The 17,661-nt window shown below is 36.5% G+C and overlaps 2 protein-coding genes across 3 annotated transcripts; one reads left to right on the top strand and one right to left on the bottom strand.

The window, feature by feature from the left end:
- Window positions 1–3,169: 3,169 nt before the first annotated feature.
- Window positions 3,170–4,377, top strand: LOC306763643 (protein RD3; the record flags this gene model as incomplete). The annotated part of the gene is made up of 2 exons (XM_079250504.1): window positions 3,170–3,477; window positions 4,005–4,377. 2 exons carry the CDS (start codon window positions 3,170–3,172, stop codon window positions 4,375–4,377), a joined length of 681 nt encoding a protein of 226 aa, XP_079106630.1.
- A 5,106-nt stretch (window positions 4,378–9,483) lies between these two features.
- On the bottom strand, window positions 9,484–16,338 carry stx5a (syntaxin 5A). Of its 2 annotated transcripts, XM_079250248.1 has the most exons (12): window positions 16,253–16,338; window positions 15,620–15,833; window positions 15,080–15,150; window positions 14,777–14,832; window positions 14,612–14,682; window positions 14,402–14,518; window positions 14,207–14,263; window positions 14,018–14,099; window positions 12,107–12,193; window positions 11,854–11,957; window positions 11,600–11,721; window positions 9,484–10,696 (listed from the first exon to the last, which is right to left on the bottom strand). In XM_079250248.1, exons 2-12 carry the CDS (start codon window positions 15,680–15,682, stop codon window positions 10,537–10,539), a joined length of 990 nt encoding a protein of 329 aa, XP_079106374.1. In that variant the 5' UTR covers window positions 15,683–15,833; window positions 16,253–16,338; the 3' UTR covers window positions 9,484–10,536. The 2 variants fall into 2 exon arrangements, with proteins under 2 accessions (XP_079106374.1, XP_079106373.1); XM_079250247.1 differs by lacking the exon at window positions 12,107–12,193.
- Window positions 16,339–17,661: the final 1,323 nt, after the last annotated feature.

The following is a 17,661-nucleotide window of genomic DNA, read 5'->3' as shown; positions in this document are numbered from 1 at the left end:
ATCAACTACTGTATAAATCAAATCAAGCTTTGAAATACTTGTTGAAATATTAATGTCACATTACAGTTATTTATAATGATTGATGATTGATTTAATATGTTTATGATGGCTCTCATTTACACATCTTACATAAAAGCCCCCTCTCCAAATAGGAGAGAATGCTAAACAAACTTTTTAAAAATCACTTTTATCGTTTGAAAGAAATGCATCAGATATGGTTTTGATCAGACTTACCCGTAATATTTTATGCAAAGCTTCAAACTTTTGGATGAGGAAACAATAGAAAAGACTGGTTAAAAAAAAAAAAAAAAAAAGAAAGAAAAAACACCGACGAACACCATAAATTAAGGTAGTCGACAGAGGCCAGTGATAAACTGAATAAATTTCGAGTATATCATTCTGACGGGATAAAAAATAAGATGTTTAACTGTTTTAAAAATGATGATAACCACAAATAACACATTAAAAAAAAAAAAAGGATCATTTGTGATAAGCTACAAAATATTGTACAAAAATGTAAAGACAATTTGTAGATATGTCTGTGCACAAAAGCCAAACACACCCAGTTAATAACAAACACAATTCTTTGGGGAAAATCAGTTCATGAGCTCTGAAATGCTTCTGAATGCACAATTTATTGAAAGTAATGATAAAAGCAAAATAAATCCTATATGTTTCACAAGCATGGTACAGACCATGGTTGATCTGGCAAAGCAAAAACTCACATGAATACTACATACCAAATATGAGGAGCACCTTCACACATGTTTATTAAAGACTAAAATTGACAATCAGTCAAATTAACATCAGTGTTGAGTGACACAATACAGTTTCTGGAGCAATGCATTCGGTGGTCAATATTATGTATTTTTGTATTTATCTTTTGTTTATTTAAAAAAGATAACATAGAACTGCAGAAATGTCAGAGTCTGTTTGCTAAAATGTCATAAAGTCAAGACCATTTAAACCATGGAAAATATGTTGCAAACTAAAGATAAACAAAAGGGTTGTGATAGTAGCATCAAAAAGCATTTTGTGTTTTTCAATCATTTCCTAACCTTATTTAAAACTTCATGGATCTTTTAAAGGGCCACACAGTGGTATAGTGGTTAGCACTGTGACGTCACAGCAAGAAGGTTGCTGGTTTGATCCTCAGCTGGGACGGGGCTTGGACAGTGGTCTTTCTGTGTGGAGTTTGCATGTTCTCTCTGGGTACTCTGGCTTCCTCCCATCATCCAAAGAGGTTAGGCTGTTTGAAATGATTAATTAGCTCGTTGTAGCACACTGATGCAAGATCATTTTGTTTACTCATTGGTATCTTAATGAATTATACAGCCTCATGTGCTTATTTTATATTCTGTCATAATCAAAGCAAACTCAACAGAATGTATACATGTGGTACTAAACTAAATATATTTCTTTTTTCATGGCCTCATAGATTCTGAACAAACAAACAAAAAAACATATTGCATATTTGATGCTGGAAATAGCAGACGATTCATTACAATGATCATAAAAAAAAAATCCTAAAGACTATTTCTCCTGGGATGGCAGTCTCTGCATTTTGCCCAGAGACTGCTGGGATAGGCTCCAGCTTCCCCGCAACCCTTCATTGGACTAAGCAGTTTGGAGAATGAATTAATGAATGATTATTTCTCTGTGATTAGATCAAAGCTTGAAAAGTGTAATCTCCACATACTCTACATGTGTGAATATGTGTTTGTGAGTGCATGTTTGAATGCTGCAATAGTCTTCAGTTATTTCAGAGTCAGAGAGTAAGCAAAAAAAATGCAATAAATTGATATTTCTACAACTATAAATGTTTCATTTTTACTATTAACAGCCACTTTACATGTGAGCAACAGTAATTAGATTATAATAGTCATAACAACCACTCATTCTTCCAGGTAGGCTCTGGATTTTAATGTAATCTGGGATTTGTTGGCTTAGTGCTGAGTGGTATGGAAACCCAGAAACGAGCCTGTGGTGGCTTTACATACTGTCCCATATGTTAGCTGGTGAGACAGACAACCTGCAATGGACATGAACACATCAGAGTTACCAGTGTGTGAAAAAAAATATGAGTAGTTTATCATCCCGCGGTAGTTCTGACCAATGCCAATCAGACAAGGCAAGGAGTATTTCCTACACATTTTGAGATGGCTTTTTGAGACATCAGTATGTTTTTAAAGGTCTGTGCCAGGTGTAATGGGTATTATGCCGTTTCAAACCCAAAAGTGTGTTAGTGAAATAACTTTCAATTAATTACATTGTCAGACAGTGCAAAAGTAGTTTGAAACACTACTTTGTGCAACCCCACGCACTGCTTGTTTTCAGGCTGAAACCCTGGATATTAAAAAAAAAAAAAAAAAGTTGAAAGTAGTCAAAAGGAAATAAAGTTAGATCTAAACTGTTTAACTCGCCACCAACATGCTGTTATATAAGTTTTATCAGTCACACTGACGCAGAGAGCTCGTCCAGGCATACACTCCTGTCACAAGGTAAGCTCATCTCATCATTCGTTCTTTATTAATGCAAGGTGACATTTATTCTCAATCCCAAACTCACACACTCATTCCACGCACGCCTCACAGAAGAACACACACTGTCTGCCAGGGACCGTCAAAGGTAGCCAGGCATTCAGGCTGTGTGCCACCAGCTGGACTCTCATCCATCCACTTTGCCCATGGAGGCCTGCCTTTCATCAGACTGCTAACAGAATTTTTATTCAACAACAAACGGATTTCTGTCTGACAAGAATAAACCACAGTTATTTTAATCCACTTTTATTAAGGTAAGTTTGAATTTGAATATTTATTTCAAAGGAAACAAAAAGGTTGTTAAGAAAGAGGATTTATATTATCCATCAGTGAAAACAGTTTGTACTGATGTATGCATTATTTTACTTTTCCAAGTAATACTTCATTTAAACCATGAATTGAGGGTTTACAGTTTTATAGGTTATTTAAAGCTTTAAGATATTTGCTTTAGGATATATATATATATATATATATATATATATATATATATATATATATATATATATACAAAAAAACTCCTCCCAAGTCTGTTTGTGGAATTTTAGTTATTTCCAAAGCACTTTAAACTCTAAACTTTCTGACCTTAAATATAAATGTGCCACGTCACCAAGTCTCCCCACCTCTCCCAGATGTTTCCTTGGTCTGCGGTTTTCTCCCTCGAGCCCAAAGTTCCCGGCCAGCGCAGCACCGAGGAGCTGGTAACCAACACTCTGATGCTGGAGCTGGGGGCCATGGTAAAACGTACTGAACGCATCCGTTTGGAGAGGGCAACTGAGGGTCGACGTCGCCGTCGCAGCTCTTCCTCTGCAGCCGACTACAGCTGGTTGGCCACAACTCCAACCCCACAGCCCTACCAGATCACTCCCAATGACCTACTGGAGCTGCAGGACCTCTGTGCCAAGATTCCTCCTGCACAGTGTGGCCCAGCTATTGTCAGGTAAGAAAGTCAGGTAGACATGGGAAAAAAAATGCTGCAGTAACTAAATAAAGTTGCAAAAAGTTACTGAACCATAAAGCTTGAGAACTTGTGAGGGAGAAATAAAATAGAGGAATACTAAGGCTGAGAAATGCAAAAACTTAGAAAAAGAGAAATATAGATACTTAATAAGAGAGAATGAGCCTCAAACATAGGCAACACTAAAGTGTGAGGAACAAATCCAAGTAAAGAGAGCTGTAGGGTTTCAGTGTGATCCATTTAACATCCCTTTAACAATAGAAAATGAATGAAATTTTTGTCATCTATTCAGGCCAAAAATTAACAGGAACAAGTTTTTCAGTCTGTTTTTAGTTTTAAAATTAAAAGTGAGAAGGAGTATAATTTACCAGTTGTGCAATCCAAAATTATTTTAAATGGCGGCAGCTTTACATGTACATTTACTTGGCTATGTCCTGTCGTTACATGTCTGAACCAGTATCAGTTTTGTTTTGTAAAAACCCATCTTCCACCTTTTCCTCCCACTGCAGATTCAGGAGGTTGGTATCACAGATGGAGCCTGAAGTCCATGAGGTCCCCCGGTTATTTCGCACAGTACTGCGTGACTGCGTGGATGAGGTAAATGGAAATGACGACGTTCAGACTCCAGAACCTCTGTTCGAGAAGCAGCAGCGCAGCAAGAGTCTTTCCTTTGTTACTTTCCGCACAAAATTCCGCACAGGGCAAATGTTCAAGGGCAGTGGTATGAGAGGCTCCAGGGGGAATCTGCAGCAGCAGGTGGATTGGTCTGATGAGGAGGAGGATGAGGAAGGGGAAGAGGAGGCCATCAAGATCAGGACAAGGAAGGGGAGAAGTAGAAGCATGCCAGAGATCACTCCACTGGAGCAGAGTGCTCAGGCGTGAGATTATGGAAGGAGTCAAGGGAGAGATGGAAAAGAGGAACTGGTGTACAGAAAGGGGGAGGGACTTGTAGATGGTTGGCATAGGAACAAATGGAGTCACCTAGAGGAGATAAGAAGGTAAAAATGAAATGAAAATAAGGACAGGAAGGTAAGGAGGAAGGTGGTTGACAGAGAAATGGGACATGATTTATATAAAATTTCTCCTAATTTTCTGTGTCTTCGAAAGATGTGGAGAGCTACTGATAATTATTGTTCAGGTTTTGGTGTCTGAGGGATTATACTGGTCTGATGGTTAGATACCAAACAGTCTTTAACCATGCAGCAGCTGTTATCATGCTAACATGCCTCAATGACCTAAACATACTAATGGATAGCATCACCGCTTAGATAATAGCATGCTATTTTTAGATTATTAGAAATAAATGTGTAATTATTAAAGTTAGTTTAGTAGGATTGTTAACAAAGGTATTGAATAAAGTTATATTTTTACCTGGTGAAGAAGCTACAAAATGAAAAGTTTACAGGTCATCAGAGCTATTACATTTTATTCTGAGCAGTAAATTAATACAAAACTAATTTAATTATTGCACAGAATCTTGTCCAGTCACTGTGGTCTCTGTTACAGCAGTGAACCAACCAACCAACACTGTCCCCTCTAAAGTCCTGCATCTAGCAAGAGAGAATGGGAGTGGTGGGGGAGTGGGGGTCATTTGTACATTTCAAACCTTTTGCAGTAGAATCAAACACCCGAGACAGGGGCTCCTGAAGAATCACAAACAGATCTCATGAACTGTCCCTTTCAAAACAGGCAACAGGCAGGGCAGCTGTTTCCTGAAGTAGAGGGGGGGGCATTCAGCTCAGGTCGCATTCAGCTCAGGTCGCTCTTCTGTTTATTCAGCAGCCACAGTTTGGCTCCAGAACAGCCGCTCACTCAGCAGGTGTTCTCATATCAACTAAGTCCGTCTAAGCATGAATCAGCTAAAGTCATGTGATGTATTATTTTTTTTTATTATAAATGTACATGTATGTAAACAGGGAAATAAACATGCAATGTACTGATCTTTTCTGTGTAAAATTAAAATACTGCTTTTTCACAAAGCCATCTCTTGTTTTGCTTTAAATACCAGTGTAGTAATGTAACCATGTGGCCATATATGACCCCTGAATTTTGCTAAGTGGGAGCTTTCGTACAGAAAACGTCACATGTAAACAGTTCGGATCACAGCTTACATACACTCCCTGCATGCTGATTTTGTGTGGAAAAATTATTATACCAAGACCTTTTTAGAAAATAAATAAATAGAATGTGTATAAACTGTATAAACATGTGTATAAACTTGAAATAATGTATTTCAGTTAATAACAATCAAGATATACACGCACACTACTTTAGGTTTATTTTACATTTATGTCTATTTTTTAGAAAATACAGGGAAGTGCAACCACTTGGGCAACATTTGTAAAGTGATTGTCAAGCTCTCCTTGACTTAAAAGAGAATAAAATAGGCTAGAAGAACCTAGAAAGCCCTGAAGTACAGGACTGAAACACTGCTGGAGAACAAGTGACACATTTATGACCAAGAAAGTGCCAAACACTGTCACTGTCCACAACAGGAGTGTGACTGAAGTTTGCAGCTGGACAAACAGACAGACAGGAAGCCTTCTGAAGGAGATTAGCTTTTACAAGAGGAAAATAGATTAGTAATTAAGCCCCAAGAACAATGTGCCAATTATTAATCATGGTGTTGTTGGCATACAGGCTTTAACTGCTCATGTAAAGTGGATGGCAAAACTCTTCAGCATAACCGAAATACAGTCCAATGGATAGTGAACAATTAAACCAAACTTACTTCCAATGGTTAGGGGCTGTTTAAAAGAGGGAATCCAGCTAAAAAGTAATTAAACCTCCTCTGTCAACTGCATCTCATTTTCTCGCAAGATCATCCCCCTCTCTCCTCTGTTACTGACCTGAAAATCACATATCTTTCAAAGGTCATGCCCAACAACTTTGTAAAACTGCACTTCTCCATCTGAAAAATACAGCCAGACTTTGTCCTTCTTTCTCTCTAACTGGTGCTGAAAAACTGGTGCAAGCCACCATGCTGCATCATTGTACTGCTCTTCTTGTGAGGAATCCTGCCAAAAGTCTCCACCTTATACAGAATAGTGCTGCTAGAATCAAAAGTTTGACATCCACATCACCCCAGTTTTTCATTCTCTCCCCTGGCTCCAAGTATGAGGGCTGAGTAATAAATATATCTCCTCACTTTCCAATGCATGCATGGCAATGCACCTGAGTATTTGAAAGAACTCCTCCAGCTGCTGGAAAAACACCAGAAACCATTGCTCCGCAGCAAGGGCGTAGCCATCATTTTAGAAGTGAGGGGGACAAATTGTTTAGATTTATAAAATAATTTATCATCCTCTTGCATTCAATCAATCAATCAAAACCTTATTCATGGAGTACTTTAACATACCACGAGGTAACCAAAGTGCTGTACAGGTAAAATAAAATAAATCAACATTATTAGCATAAGAATAAAAACAATTGAAAGACAATAAAGTAGTTCAAAAGACAAAAAAAGACAGAAAAGACATTGTGGTTCTGCTCTCTGTAGTTAAAAGTCAACGTAAAAAGATTAGTTTTTAAAAGAGACTTAAATTGCATCTATCCTTAGCAGCTACAGAACTACATAAATACAAACAGCACAGGACCCGGAAACCAACTTTAGTTCTTTAGGATGATATACTATCAAACTCCAAAGTCAAAATCTAAAATTTAAAGCTGCTAAACTGGTTGAGGTGACATAGAATGACCCTGGAGCGTCTACAGGAAGAGTAGTCAGATTATTATGTGTCAAATGAAAACAAAAAGTTTGGTAAAACCCCATTTTTGTTTAAATAAATCAGTGTAAAATTAATAAGTTAAACAGAATATTATGACCAATGCCTGCTGCCTGATACAGCAGTCAAATTGTATTTGCAAATGAATGAATAATAAACAAGTATTGTCTTTGAAATGACAGTTAAACTTCATCTGTGTAAGTACTTTCTTATTGAACTAAGGGAAGCAAAGACAACAGGCTCTCCTAAAAAATTATATTCCAAAATAATATCACAAGCACTAAATTTAATTTTACACTCAAGCAGAATAATCAAAATAAATAACATTTTATGTTAATGTTTGAGTGGGGACTATACCTAAATAAATTAAAAAATTTATTAACTATATACATCCAGTAGTAAAAGTTAAATTGTTGTAGAATTTAATCTCAAAATCCATTTGACGTGATAAATATATAATACAAATAATATTTCCTCTTAGTCAGTTGTAACAGACACTTTCTAAGGCAAGACTTTACATATAATTTCTCCTGCTGTGAAGACCATCCATGCTGGCCTCTGGACCATTGTCTCCACCCCCATCCTGCTCCTTCTATTATATAAAGATTTAAAAAAAAAAAAAAAAAAAAAAAAAAAAAAAAAAAAGATATTCTGTGCAGAAATGAAGAAGGAATGGGTTCATTCCTGGGGGGTAAATTAGCAAAAATTCAACAAGTGTATTGCTTCTTTTGAACAATGTTACTTGCACAGAAGTAAAAAGTACCCATCCAAATAATTACTTGAGTAAGAATAAAAAATTATCTAGAAAAAAAACTACTGAAATGCAGTGTAGCCTAACATCTGATTTTATTAATCAAATAACATTAATGTAATCATTCAATCAAAATAATGACCAGCAGTTGTAAAACTCATTTACTTTAAACTTTAACTACCACAACACTTAATTAAATCTATACAAATATAACAGTCAAAAGGACGACAAATAAATTTATAATATTTTCTACCCAGAAGTGAGTAATCTCAGAGCAGCCTAACCAGTACTCTAACTTTACTTCAGTAATAGCAGCTTTTTATTACTTTGGAATAATAATACTGAAGTAAAAACATTTTCCCAACAAAATAACTCCCAAGAGTACAATTTACCAAAAAGTTATTCAAGTACATGTAGATACTACTACCTTTGCCTTAACTAGCTGGCTCAGCTAATTTAAATGACATCTATCTGTCATCTTTTAAAATCCACATGGTGACATAAATACAAAACGTCTTTGTTTCAGCTCTACACCGTCTACATTCAGCAGCAGGAATCCTCTTACGCGGTTTGTTTGGAAGAAACTCTTAGTTTTTTTTTGTCTCTTAGCTGGTTTGCTGAACATGTTTGAAGCATAGATAGTATATGGTTTGAAGATGTGAATCACGTCAAAGACAGGCTTCTCTGTTACCACACGGTGTTTGTTGTTAGCTTCGCCTGCTCGTGATGCGTTTAGGTACGGCTCGGAAAAACACGTTTCAGCATGTAAACAAAAGTAATCAAGTGGTTATAATGGCTGTAAAAAGTGCGGGGGACAGAGAACAGAGATGTGGTAAGTGCGGGGGACATTCCCCCTTGTACCCCCCATCCGCTACGCCCATGCTCCGCAGACACTCACTAGATCCTTCCAGGCAGCGTCATGGCTGTGGGACACGCCACCTGGCTACCTAGTGCTCCACACACTGGAGTCTTTTAAGAAAATTTAAAAAACTTTTTTTTTTAATTTTCAAGAGTACATAGGTAATACATGAATTGTATTTCATTCACTTATATTTTTCTTTATTATTTTTTCTGCAGTGGTTTTATGGTAATTGCTCTGTTTAAAACTTTGCTTTTGTTTTAGTGTTCCACTTTTTTGTCTTAAAATATTATCAACACTCTTTGTAACAGCTTTATAAATAAAATATTGTTATAAATTAAGGAATTTAATTATTTATGGAAAATAATTTTTTAATGGAGGTACTGTGATGGACACTATGTGTAATGAATTTATATAATATATGGAATTCACACTCTGAAATGAGGGACAAAAAATATTGAACTTTTTCATTATATTCTAATTTTCTGAGATGTACGTGTAATGATAAATAACCTAAGATCATATGCATTTGTCATGTAAATCTGCAGAGTACAAACTGCAGGGTAGTGTTGCCATTGCGCAGCATGCCTAATTATATTACTAGCGACTAATCCTCTTATCCAAAGAAAATCTCAGACAGCCTGTATGCCATTACTCTTTTATTAATGTGCACTCTTATCAATACATCGTCAACACTATTTGCACTTTATACACTGAAGTCAAGGCATTTGGCTAAAAAACAGGGGAAATATGAACAATATGTTCATTTTAAAAAGCTGTGGTCATTTTAATATTCTGTACATTAGGTAGAGGGGGAGCAACCCCAGCAGACATCCAACCAATCACTTCCAGGGAATCTGGCTGCTTGAGTCACTTCATTTGCAGGTCTTTACAACCAGAGTTACCCTTTCATAAGCACTGATTCTTTCTGCTGCACAAGAGCAAAGATTTGAATTTTTTTATCATTAAACCTGCCTGATGGCAGCCAACCAGACAGTTTAATTTAAAATTACATAACTTAACACTTTGTATGGCTCATGCCTCCACTGCATTACAAACTTCAGTTCAGCTGACTGCAACTACCTACGAGAAGGTCCTTAAGTCACAGTTCAATAAGAGTACCCATTTGGCAAAGAAACTTTGAAAGCAAAGCAAAATGTAAATGAACAGAAAATATTTTACATTGTAACTTAATGGCCTTGATTTAAAGGTTGCTGGTAAATGAGAGTGCATGCTTTTCAAATGAAAAAGGTAAACTAAGAAGCTGAGAAGGTGCTCCAATTCTATTGTTTGGCTTTGAAGAAATGATAAATAAAAGGATGTCATGGGGGTGTTAAAGAGCAACAAAGACAACAACAAAAAAACAGTTTGCAGAATCAAACCATTAAGTCACAGCCATTTTGATTAAATGTTTAGGAATAGTTGGTCAAAATACAAAGCAAAGGGATTTTCTGCAACATTTTTACACAAAGTGGGCATCTTAGACCATTTAATTGTTTTATCTGGACAGAGTTCAAGGCTCTCACTAAAGAATCTTTTTAATGAAAAGTCTGTAGCTTGGGAATAACCGTCAAGTTCATCTTTGTTTTAATGGATCCCAAGCCTCCACTGAACAATGACCTGTCCTCCTTTTCTGGTCCAGCTTTAGCTTTATCAAACTTCATTGGTAATGCTTTCCCCGCTCCCCTGCGCCGCTTTTCTTTTCCTTAAGCGAAGAAGACGACAAAGATGATGAAGAAGACAACGAGAACAAGAAAGATTTTTATCATAAGCCAGCGGTTGGAGGAAACTGATTGGAAATATTTAAGGATTTCTGTGTGAGCAGCCTCCACATTCAGCTGGGTGTCCTCCACATTGGCATCAATCCTGTGTGTGAAAGGAAGACAAAATGATGTCATCATGTCTCATCTTCCTATAAAATACATTTAAACAGTTTATGGAGCAAGAGTCATGACAAAAATGTCTATAAAAGACATCTGAATTATTTATTTTTTCTGCAATGATGCTTTTATTTATAATATCTTTATCAATAAAAATAAAGATATAATTTTTAAAGACCTTTTCTGGTGGGATTCATAAAACATGAAATATTTGTTTCCATTCTGGCAAAGAATGAAGGCTGCATGCTTCGACAGTATTTTGGATCCTGGATTAGTTACATCCTAAGAATATGGGACTGTTTGTGGCCTAATGGGAAAGACTTCCTTTGGTACCAGCCACTTAAATCAATAGATGAAAATCCAAATATGATTTTTATCATTACAAAAACAATTTGGGGGGTTTTATTGCCATGTTATTGTATATGGATGCAGCATAGAAAAAACATACATCAGGGGTCATTTATTTATTACATGTGGTCCTTAGGTAAAACTAATCCCCTCTGAGCGGGACTGAAGACTTCAAAGATGGTTTCACCATGACAACCATGTTTAAAATTGTCATCACTCACGTTACTTGCAATTTTTGTCTCCATATACCTTTACAGGTGTCTTGTACTATGTTACTTCCTCAACACTCCAGTACAGCGCTGCTGTGACTCCTGGATGGACATGCTTGTTCACTAAAGCAAAGGTTTGATGCCAAACTTTTTAACTTTAAACTGTTACAATGCTATCATGCAACTTTTTGTCTTCATCAGTACAATGAATAATACTGTACTGAATGTGTGTGCAATGTGGCTTGGACTGAAGAGTGATTTGACTGTCCAACAAGCCATGAGAAGAGCTATAAATGAATAATACAGCTTATCCTTTGCTATTTTCATCTCACCTTTGTATGGTTTCCTCTTGCTCCTTGACCATGTGCGCCAACTGCTGGAATATTGATCCCAGCTCCACAATGGTGCTCTCAATGTTCTGCATGGTGTCTGCACGGCTCTGGATGTAAGAGTCCTAAATAATACAGAATAAAGATTTTAAAAGAGGATTTTTGGTCAGATGTTTCTGCAGATAAACAACACTGCACATCAAAATTAATTGCCATTTCTCCTATGCACCTGTCTATGACAAAGACCAAGAGTCTACCTGTTCATTAATGAGCTGGAGTTGCAAAGGATTGCTCTGAGAGTCCATATCGATGGCCACGTCACCTAGGCTCCGGGACTCATCCTGCATCAGGACCGAGCTCTCTGAAAAGGGATAACAAGCAAAACACACCCATGTTCAACAAGATCCGGCGGAAGCTCTGAAAGGTAGAGGGGAAAAGCAGAAAGAACAGCGGGCACATACAATATCTAGTTATACCCGCTGAGAGAGTCAAACGTTCCAGGGGAAATACCTTTTAAATTTGTGGTTGTATAGCCCTGGTAGTCAATGCGCGGCTCGCGAGCTGCATGCGGCTCCTGGGCCCCTTTTTTGCGGCTTCCTAAAATATTTTTTAATTTTTGCATTATAGACGACCAAATACAGTAATAATTATTCACAAGGACTTTGAGCAGTTCCCCACTATAAAAGCTGTTGTTTTGAACACAAGTACACTGGCAGTAAAAGCGTCTTTACAGCTTTTTAAATACTTTGTTCATTTTTTTAACTAATATCACATTGAAGCAAGATGCTCAGTGTAAATATATCCAATCTTAAATAAAGATTTTTTATTTATAAAAAACAAAAAAATTATTGCAACTGCAGTAACTGTTTACAAGTGCAGATGCTTGCCCGGAATCTGGGCTGCATTTTAGTTTATATACAAAGCATTTTGACCAGTGGGATATTGAACTTGCTATTAACAGCCAGACGACTGAAGTTCCTAGATTTTTTTTCCTGATTATAGTGTTGTAAAGTGGAAAATGTAGCAAGGGTTTTTAGCGTGCCACAGTAGATTGTGCAGCTTAAACTCTTTGGCCTGATATCAATATACACTCTGATCTCTCTTTTGTTTTCATGCCACGGGAGACACCAGCAAAATAGCACCTGTACCAACCTTGCAAACAGTTGTTTACATGTTTGCACACAAATATTAGTCTCAGACTATCCTGAAGAAATAAAAACTCAATATGTACTACAAACATCCACTACTTCATGACCCAACACGCAATTTCACACCGACTTCAGTAGGCTTTAATAGTTCAGTGGCCTTAAGAAAAGCTAATAACAGGTTTTATTTCTGCTGGCTTTCACTTAACTGCTAGGCATGTGCATTGAGAGGAAGACAACTGTACTGAGAGCACCTATTAATATGAGACATGTATGTATTTATTAAGCAGGAGAGGGGAGGTCACAAATGACAGGGAACACCTCCATATTACAAAGACAAAAGACTAAGACAATAGTGAAACTAGTTTGTAGACTTGTTGTATACTTTGTACAGTTAGGTGTCTAAAGAACTTGTGTGTTTTATGTTATTCAAAGCCTGTGGATGTAAAAGACACAAAAAACTGAAATGATCTGCATCTGTGTAAACACAGCCTGAATTGATCAAGCTCTTAGGGTTAAACCCTTGTTACTTCTACTAATAAATCCAGCCAGTACTTAAACGCATCTCCTCAAAACGTCTTGTCCCTTTGATCATCTACATTCCAAAATGTGTTTACAATGAGCATTTGCCTGACATTCAGCCAAACATGCTGTTGTATGTAAACATTTTACTGGCAGTGTAAATGCGCACATACACAGAGAGCATCCAAGCTCTGCATGGGGTTTCTGATAAGTACCCTTTTTTTTTAGCTAAACTTTCAGCAATAGCATGAACTATGCAGGAGCCAGGCATTTGGAATACAGCTGTCAAACCAAACTAGGAAGCAATACATGGTGTGTTCACTCTATTACTTTTTCAAAACTAACCGCAATATTGCTTTTATTAAGGACAGGAAATATTTTGATATTTTTAGCTGGACATTCAAATTAGAGAGGAACGCAGGTGACCACACGTGATTTCACACGTGATTTTACACAACTGAGTCACCTTTTACCTTTATCTGCAGGAGATAAGACTTAGCTTGTGGTTTGAATGCATTACTGCAGCTTGTCAACTCGAAACATATGAAGCATTTCCACATAGTTAATACAACCACAAAATTCTACTTAAACAGATGCTACATAACATTTTCAGTATAGAGTGAACACGCCACAATGAAGCCTCATAAAAAAAGCTACATTTACCTGTCAATTTCATTAATTCAATAAGAAACCTTTTTAAAAATCACTGCAAAGAATTTGAGCAGAAGTTAAGTCAAGATGCAGACAGACTTACTGAAGTTGTTGGCCATCAGAGGAGAAGATGATGCAGGAGGCTGGGAGAACTGCTCTCTCCTGCTGCGCTGCTGCTTCAGGTTCTGCAGAAGAGTTAAACTGGAGTTAAATAGGGAAGAACCTAAGGCCGTATCAGACTTAATTTGTGTTTTCTGCACATGAATGAAGGAATATACTAAATATTCATTACCTCTGTTCTGACTTCCAGGACTGATTTGAAGTCATTTGACATTGAAGCCAGTTTGGACTGCAGACAGCAAAAAGAATAGTTAACCCTTTATTTTCTTTGAATAGACGTCTTGAATTTATACACATATTCTAAGATCCAGTTTCCTTGGATATGAACATTTAGGATATGGCATAGATCACATGTGGATTAGTATACCTGTAATGACACAACAATAGTGTTAGAGTGTGTTTGGATGTGTCGGCCACCCGGAGCGCCGCGAGACCTCACTAAATCCTGCAGTTGTGCTATCTGCTTATTAAGACTGTTGATGTCCTACAATACAAGAGAATACAGGAGAATAAGTCAGTACAGACATTCATTTAGCATCAACATGAACGTTATAACTCTTACTAGCTCAAACCGTACTTGTTTAATGATGTAGGTTAGCTCCTCGATTTCAGTTGCCTTGTCATCAAACAAAGATTTTCTTTTTGCCACTAAAACATCAACGTGACAGAAAGCAGGATCAGCAAAACAGATATCAAACAAACATTTTTAATTGTACACACATAAAAGAAAAAGGACACTTACAAATAGTGAGTTTTTCCAATTTGGCAAATGTATTGCTCAAGTCTTTCCCAATTCTCCTACAAGCACACAAACATAAAGAAATGTGTTGTTTGTTTTTTTTGGTTTTTTTTTTAAAGACACACACAAAAAGGATTGTCTTTTTGCTCAGTTTCATTCTTACAATAAGTTAACTAAGAAGATAATGTAAGTGTTCATATAAACATATAAAGTTAGCCAGACTAAAGATACCCACACAGGTCTTGTCAAATAATTATATTTACAAGCTCTTAAAATGCATGTCAAAACAGACTAAGAGGATCTTACTTGGCCATAACTGTAAAGTCACTGCGCTGCCTGAGAGCGCTGAGGGCTGGTTTACTGGCCTGGACTCCATTCTGCCAAGAGGAAATACATAGAAATGAACATGAGATAGAAACTCAGAACATACAAGCTTGTCATAATTTCACTCATTACAATGTAATTAGCCTGTTAAAGGATATAGTCAGTAACAAAATTCAAGTAAGAACACTGTGTATGCCTTACTGTATGATTTTAATATTAGTGAAACACTAAATATGTTTTATGAGAATTTTAAATTATTAATCTGCTGTTTGGGTATGTATTTGTGAGGATTATCCTTCCCAGTGTTGAATTATTGTGGCTCAATGCCATTAATACAAAGTGGAACCAAACAAGCTACAGATAAATAAACTAGAAAGTAAAACCAAAAGCGAAAGAATTCAACATATATATGAAAATAAGAAATCACGTCGGTATACTTTAGTTGGACACGTTTATTTTTTTGAATAATTTAGCCAAAAGTAAGTGTTATTGATGTGGCGGCTTGTGTGTACCCAAACATACCTGCCTGCCCTGTAGAGATTTACAGGCTGACTGGAACTCAACGGTCCGGTCACGGCACGTCATGTTGCCGCCGGTAAGAGACCAATCACCAGCTGTGAACCAAACAAACTCCTGAAGTCTGTCTGACGAAAAAAGTCACCGGATGACCTCCAGATGTGTGGACAAACTCACATCCAAGCGGAGGTGTCCTTTATAATCACATGTACACACATGTCTGTGGTAACAAAGAAAAACATGTTTTTAGCCACTCAGGCCGACAACTTTGTAGTCAACAGAGAAAATGTCCATTTGATTTGGACACAGTGTTTACCAACGGAGCAAACGGAGCAAACAAATCTGAAAACAGGCATTACGTGGAAATGATCTCGCCGAACCTACACATAAATCCACAGGAGAGCTAAATATAAATATCATTAGGTAACATTGATTATCTCAAGTCTAGAAAAAGGCCGTCCATCACGACGCACAGCTGATCACGGCCTGACCGGCTAACCACAGGCTAATGTTAGCTATAGATGCTAACTGGCATTTGTACGCTTCCCTCCTTTTTTTACAATATTAAAGTTCAACCTGAACCAAATTTACGAGGTTTATTCTTTAGTAAAACAAATATATACACAGATTATAACTTACTTGAATCGACATCACACCATTTTTCGAAAGCCGTCGATGCTTCTGGTAAGAACTAATGAACCACTGAGTTAAAGTTCCGATCCGGGTCATTTCCGGAATCAACGTCACTGCCACGTCTGCTTTACAGAGGCCGACTTGCAGGTCCAGCTCCTCACCACCAGAGGGAGACATCGCCTCTGTTTGAAGGTTTATACGGAGGAGGGGACAAACGATAAGTAAACAAAAATAAACTGTGCCGAAAACCTGGTCTATATGCTCAGCGTTAGGTCTTTAGTTTTTTAAAAAGTTCAAAACAGAGGAAGAAAGACTTTTTAAGACTATTAGATCTCTATGAAATTTCTGGTACAAGGAGTCTTGTTTGGCACATTTGCACTATAAGAACGTTTACATCCCAGAGCTGACACACAGACATTCATATTGGTCTCCTTTAAGTTCAGCAATTTCACAAATGAACATTAGATGTTGCCCAGTATAAGCCTTGAAGTGTTTCAGCAAGTATAATTAAGTAACTGTCAGAGTGGCTCCTTCATGGCAGGAAAATTAATCAAGTAGACTAGTATGTATTATGTTTTCATTGTATAAAACATCTTCTTTCAGTTTAGATAAAAAATAAAAAAATAAAAGTTTATTAATACTGGGCCTGGTTTTGTGAAAAACTTCCCACCATCAGAGAGAAGCAGTCAAGCTTCTGTTAGTTATTATTATTATTATTATTATTATTATTATTATTATTATTATTATTATTATTATTATTATTATTATTATTATTATTTATCTCTGTGCATTATTTATAACTTTCCAATATGAGAAAATAATCTTATCTCAGCTTGATGTGTTTCATTTGAATAAAAGCTAATGTGTACCCTATTTCATTAAAGCACAAGGACAAAGTATCAGGTAATAAACCAGGAACTTTTGAGGCATTGTTAGGTGAGGTGTAATATGATTTAAAATAAATAAATTGTTAAACAGCTGGAACTTTTACAATTTGAACAAAACTGTTGCTTCTTCTTGAACATGACAATGTATTCAGTAAGCAAATGACATTTATTTGTTTATTTTACAAGTGAGTTTAGAGAAAATTTGAGTCTTATTTGGGCTTATGACAACTCCTAATGGCGTACCAAAAACGTTAAACCTTAGCTCTGGATTATGTGAAATAAGTTGTCAGTTTTCATTTTCCTTCATTCAAAATATAAATATGAGTTTTATTAACAAAAAAAATAAATTCTGCACATTGGAAGCTTATATTTAGAAGATACACTCTTAAAGTTATGCTGTTTTATTTATAAGTACAACATAAGAATTTTTGGATTAATGAAAAGTATCTACTAAATACGTTGTACATTCGTCTGTCATTTTGTAGAAAAAAGTAGTCTGCCATCTGGACACTTTTGTCAATGAAAAAG

This window comes from Telmatherina bonti (assembly GCF_933228915.1).
Source record: "Telmatherina bonti genome assembly, chromosome: 12".
Taxonomy (NCBI): Eukaryota; Metazoa; Chordata; class Actinopteri; order Atheriniformes; family Telmatherinidae; genus Telmatherina; species Telmatherina bonti.
The sequence above is the reverse complement of the archived record's forward strand: the minus strand, read 5'-3'. Positions and strand labels throughout refer to the sequence as shown.

Excerpts from the sequence above, each read along its gene's own strand:
- stx5a (XM_079250248.1), bottom strand. The coding sequence starts at position 15,682 with ATGACGTGCCGTGACCGGACCGTTGAGTTCCAGTCAGCCTGTAAATCT. Across the intron at positions 15,151-15,619 it reads AATCTCTACAGGGCAGGCAG|AATGGAGTCCAGGCCAGTAA; the intron begins GTATGTTTGGGT and ends TCCTCTTGGCAG. Across the intron at positions 14,833-15,079 it reads GACTTTACAGTTATGGCCAA|GAGAATTGGGAAAGACTTGA; the intron begins GTAAGATCCTCT and ends GTGTGCTTGTAG.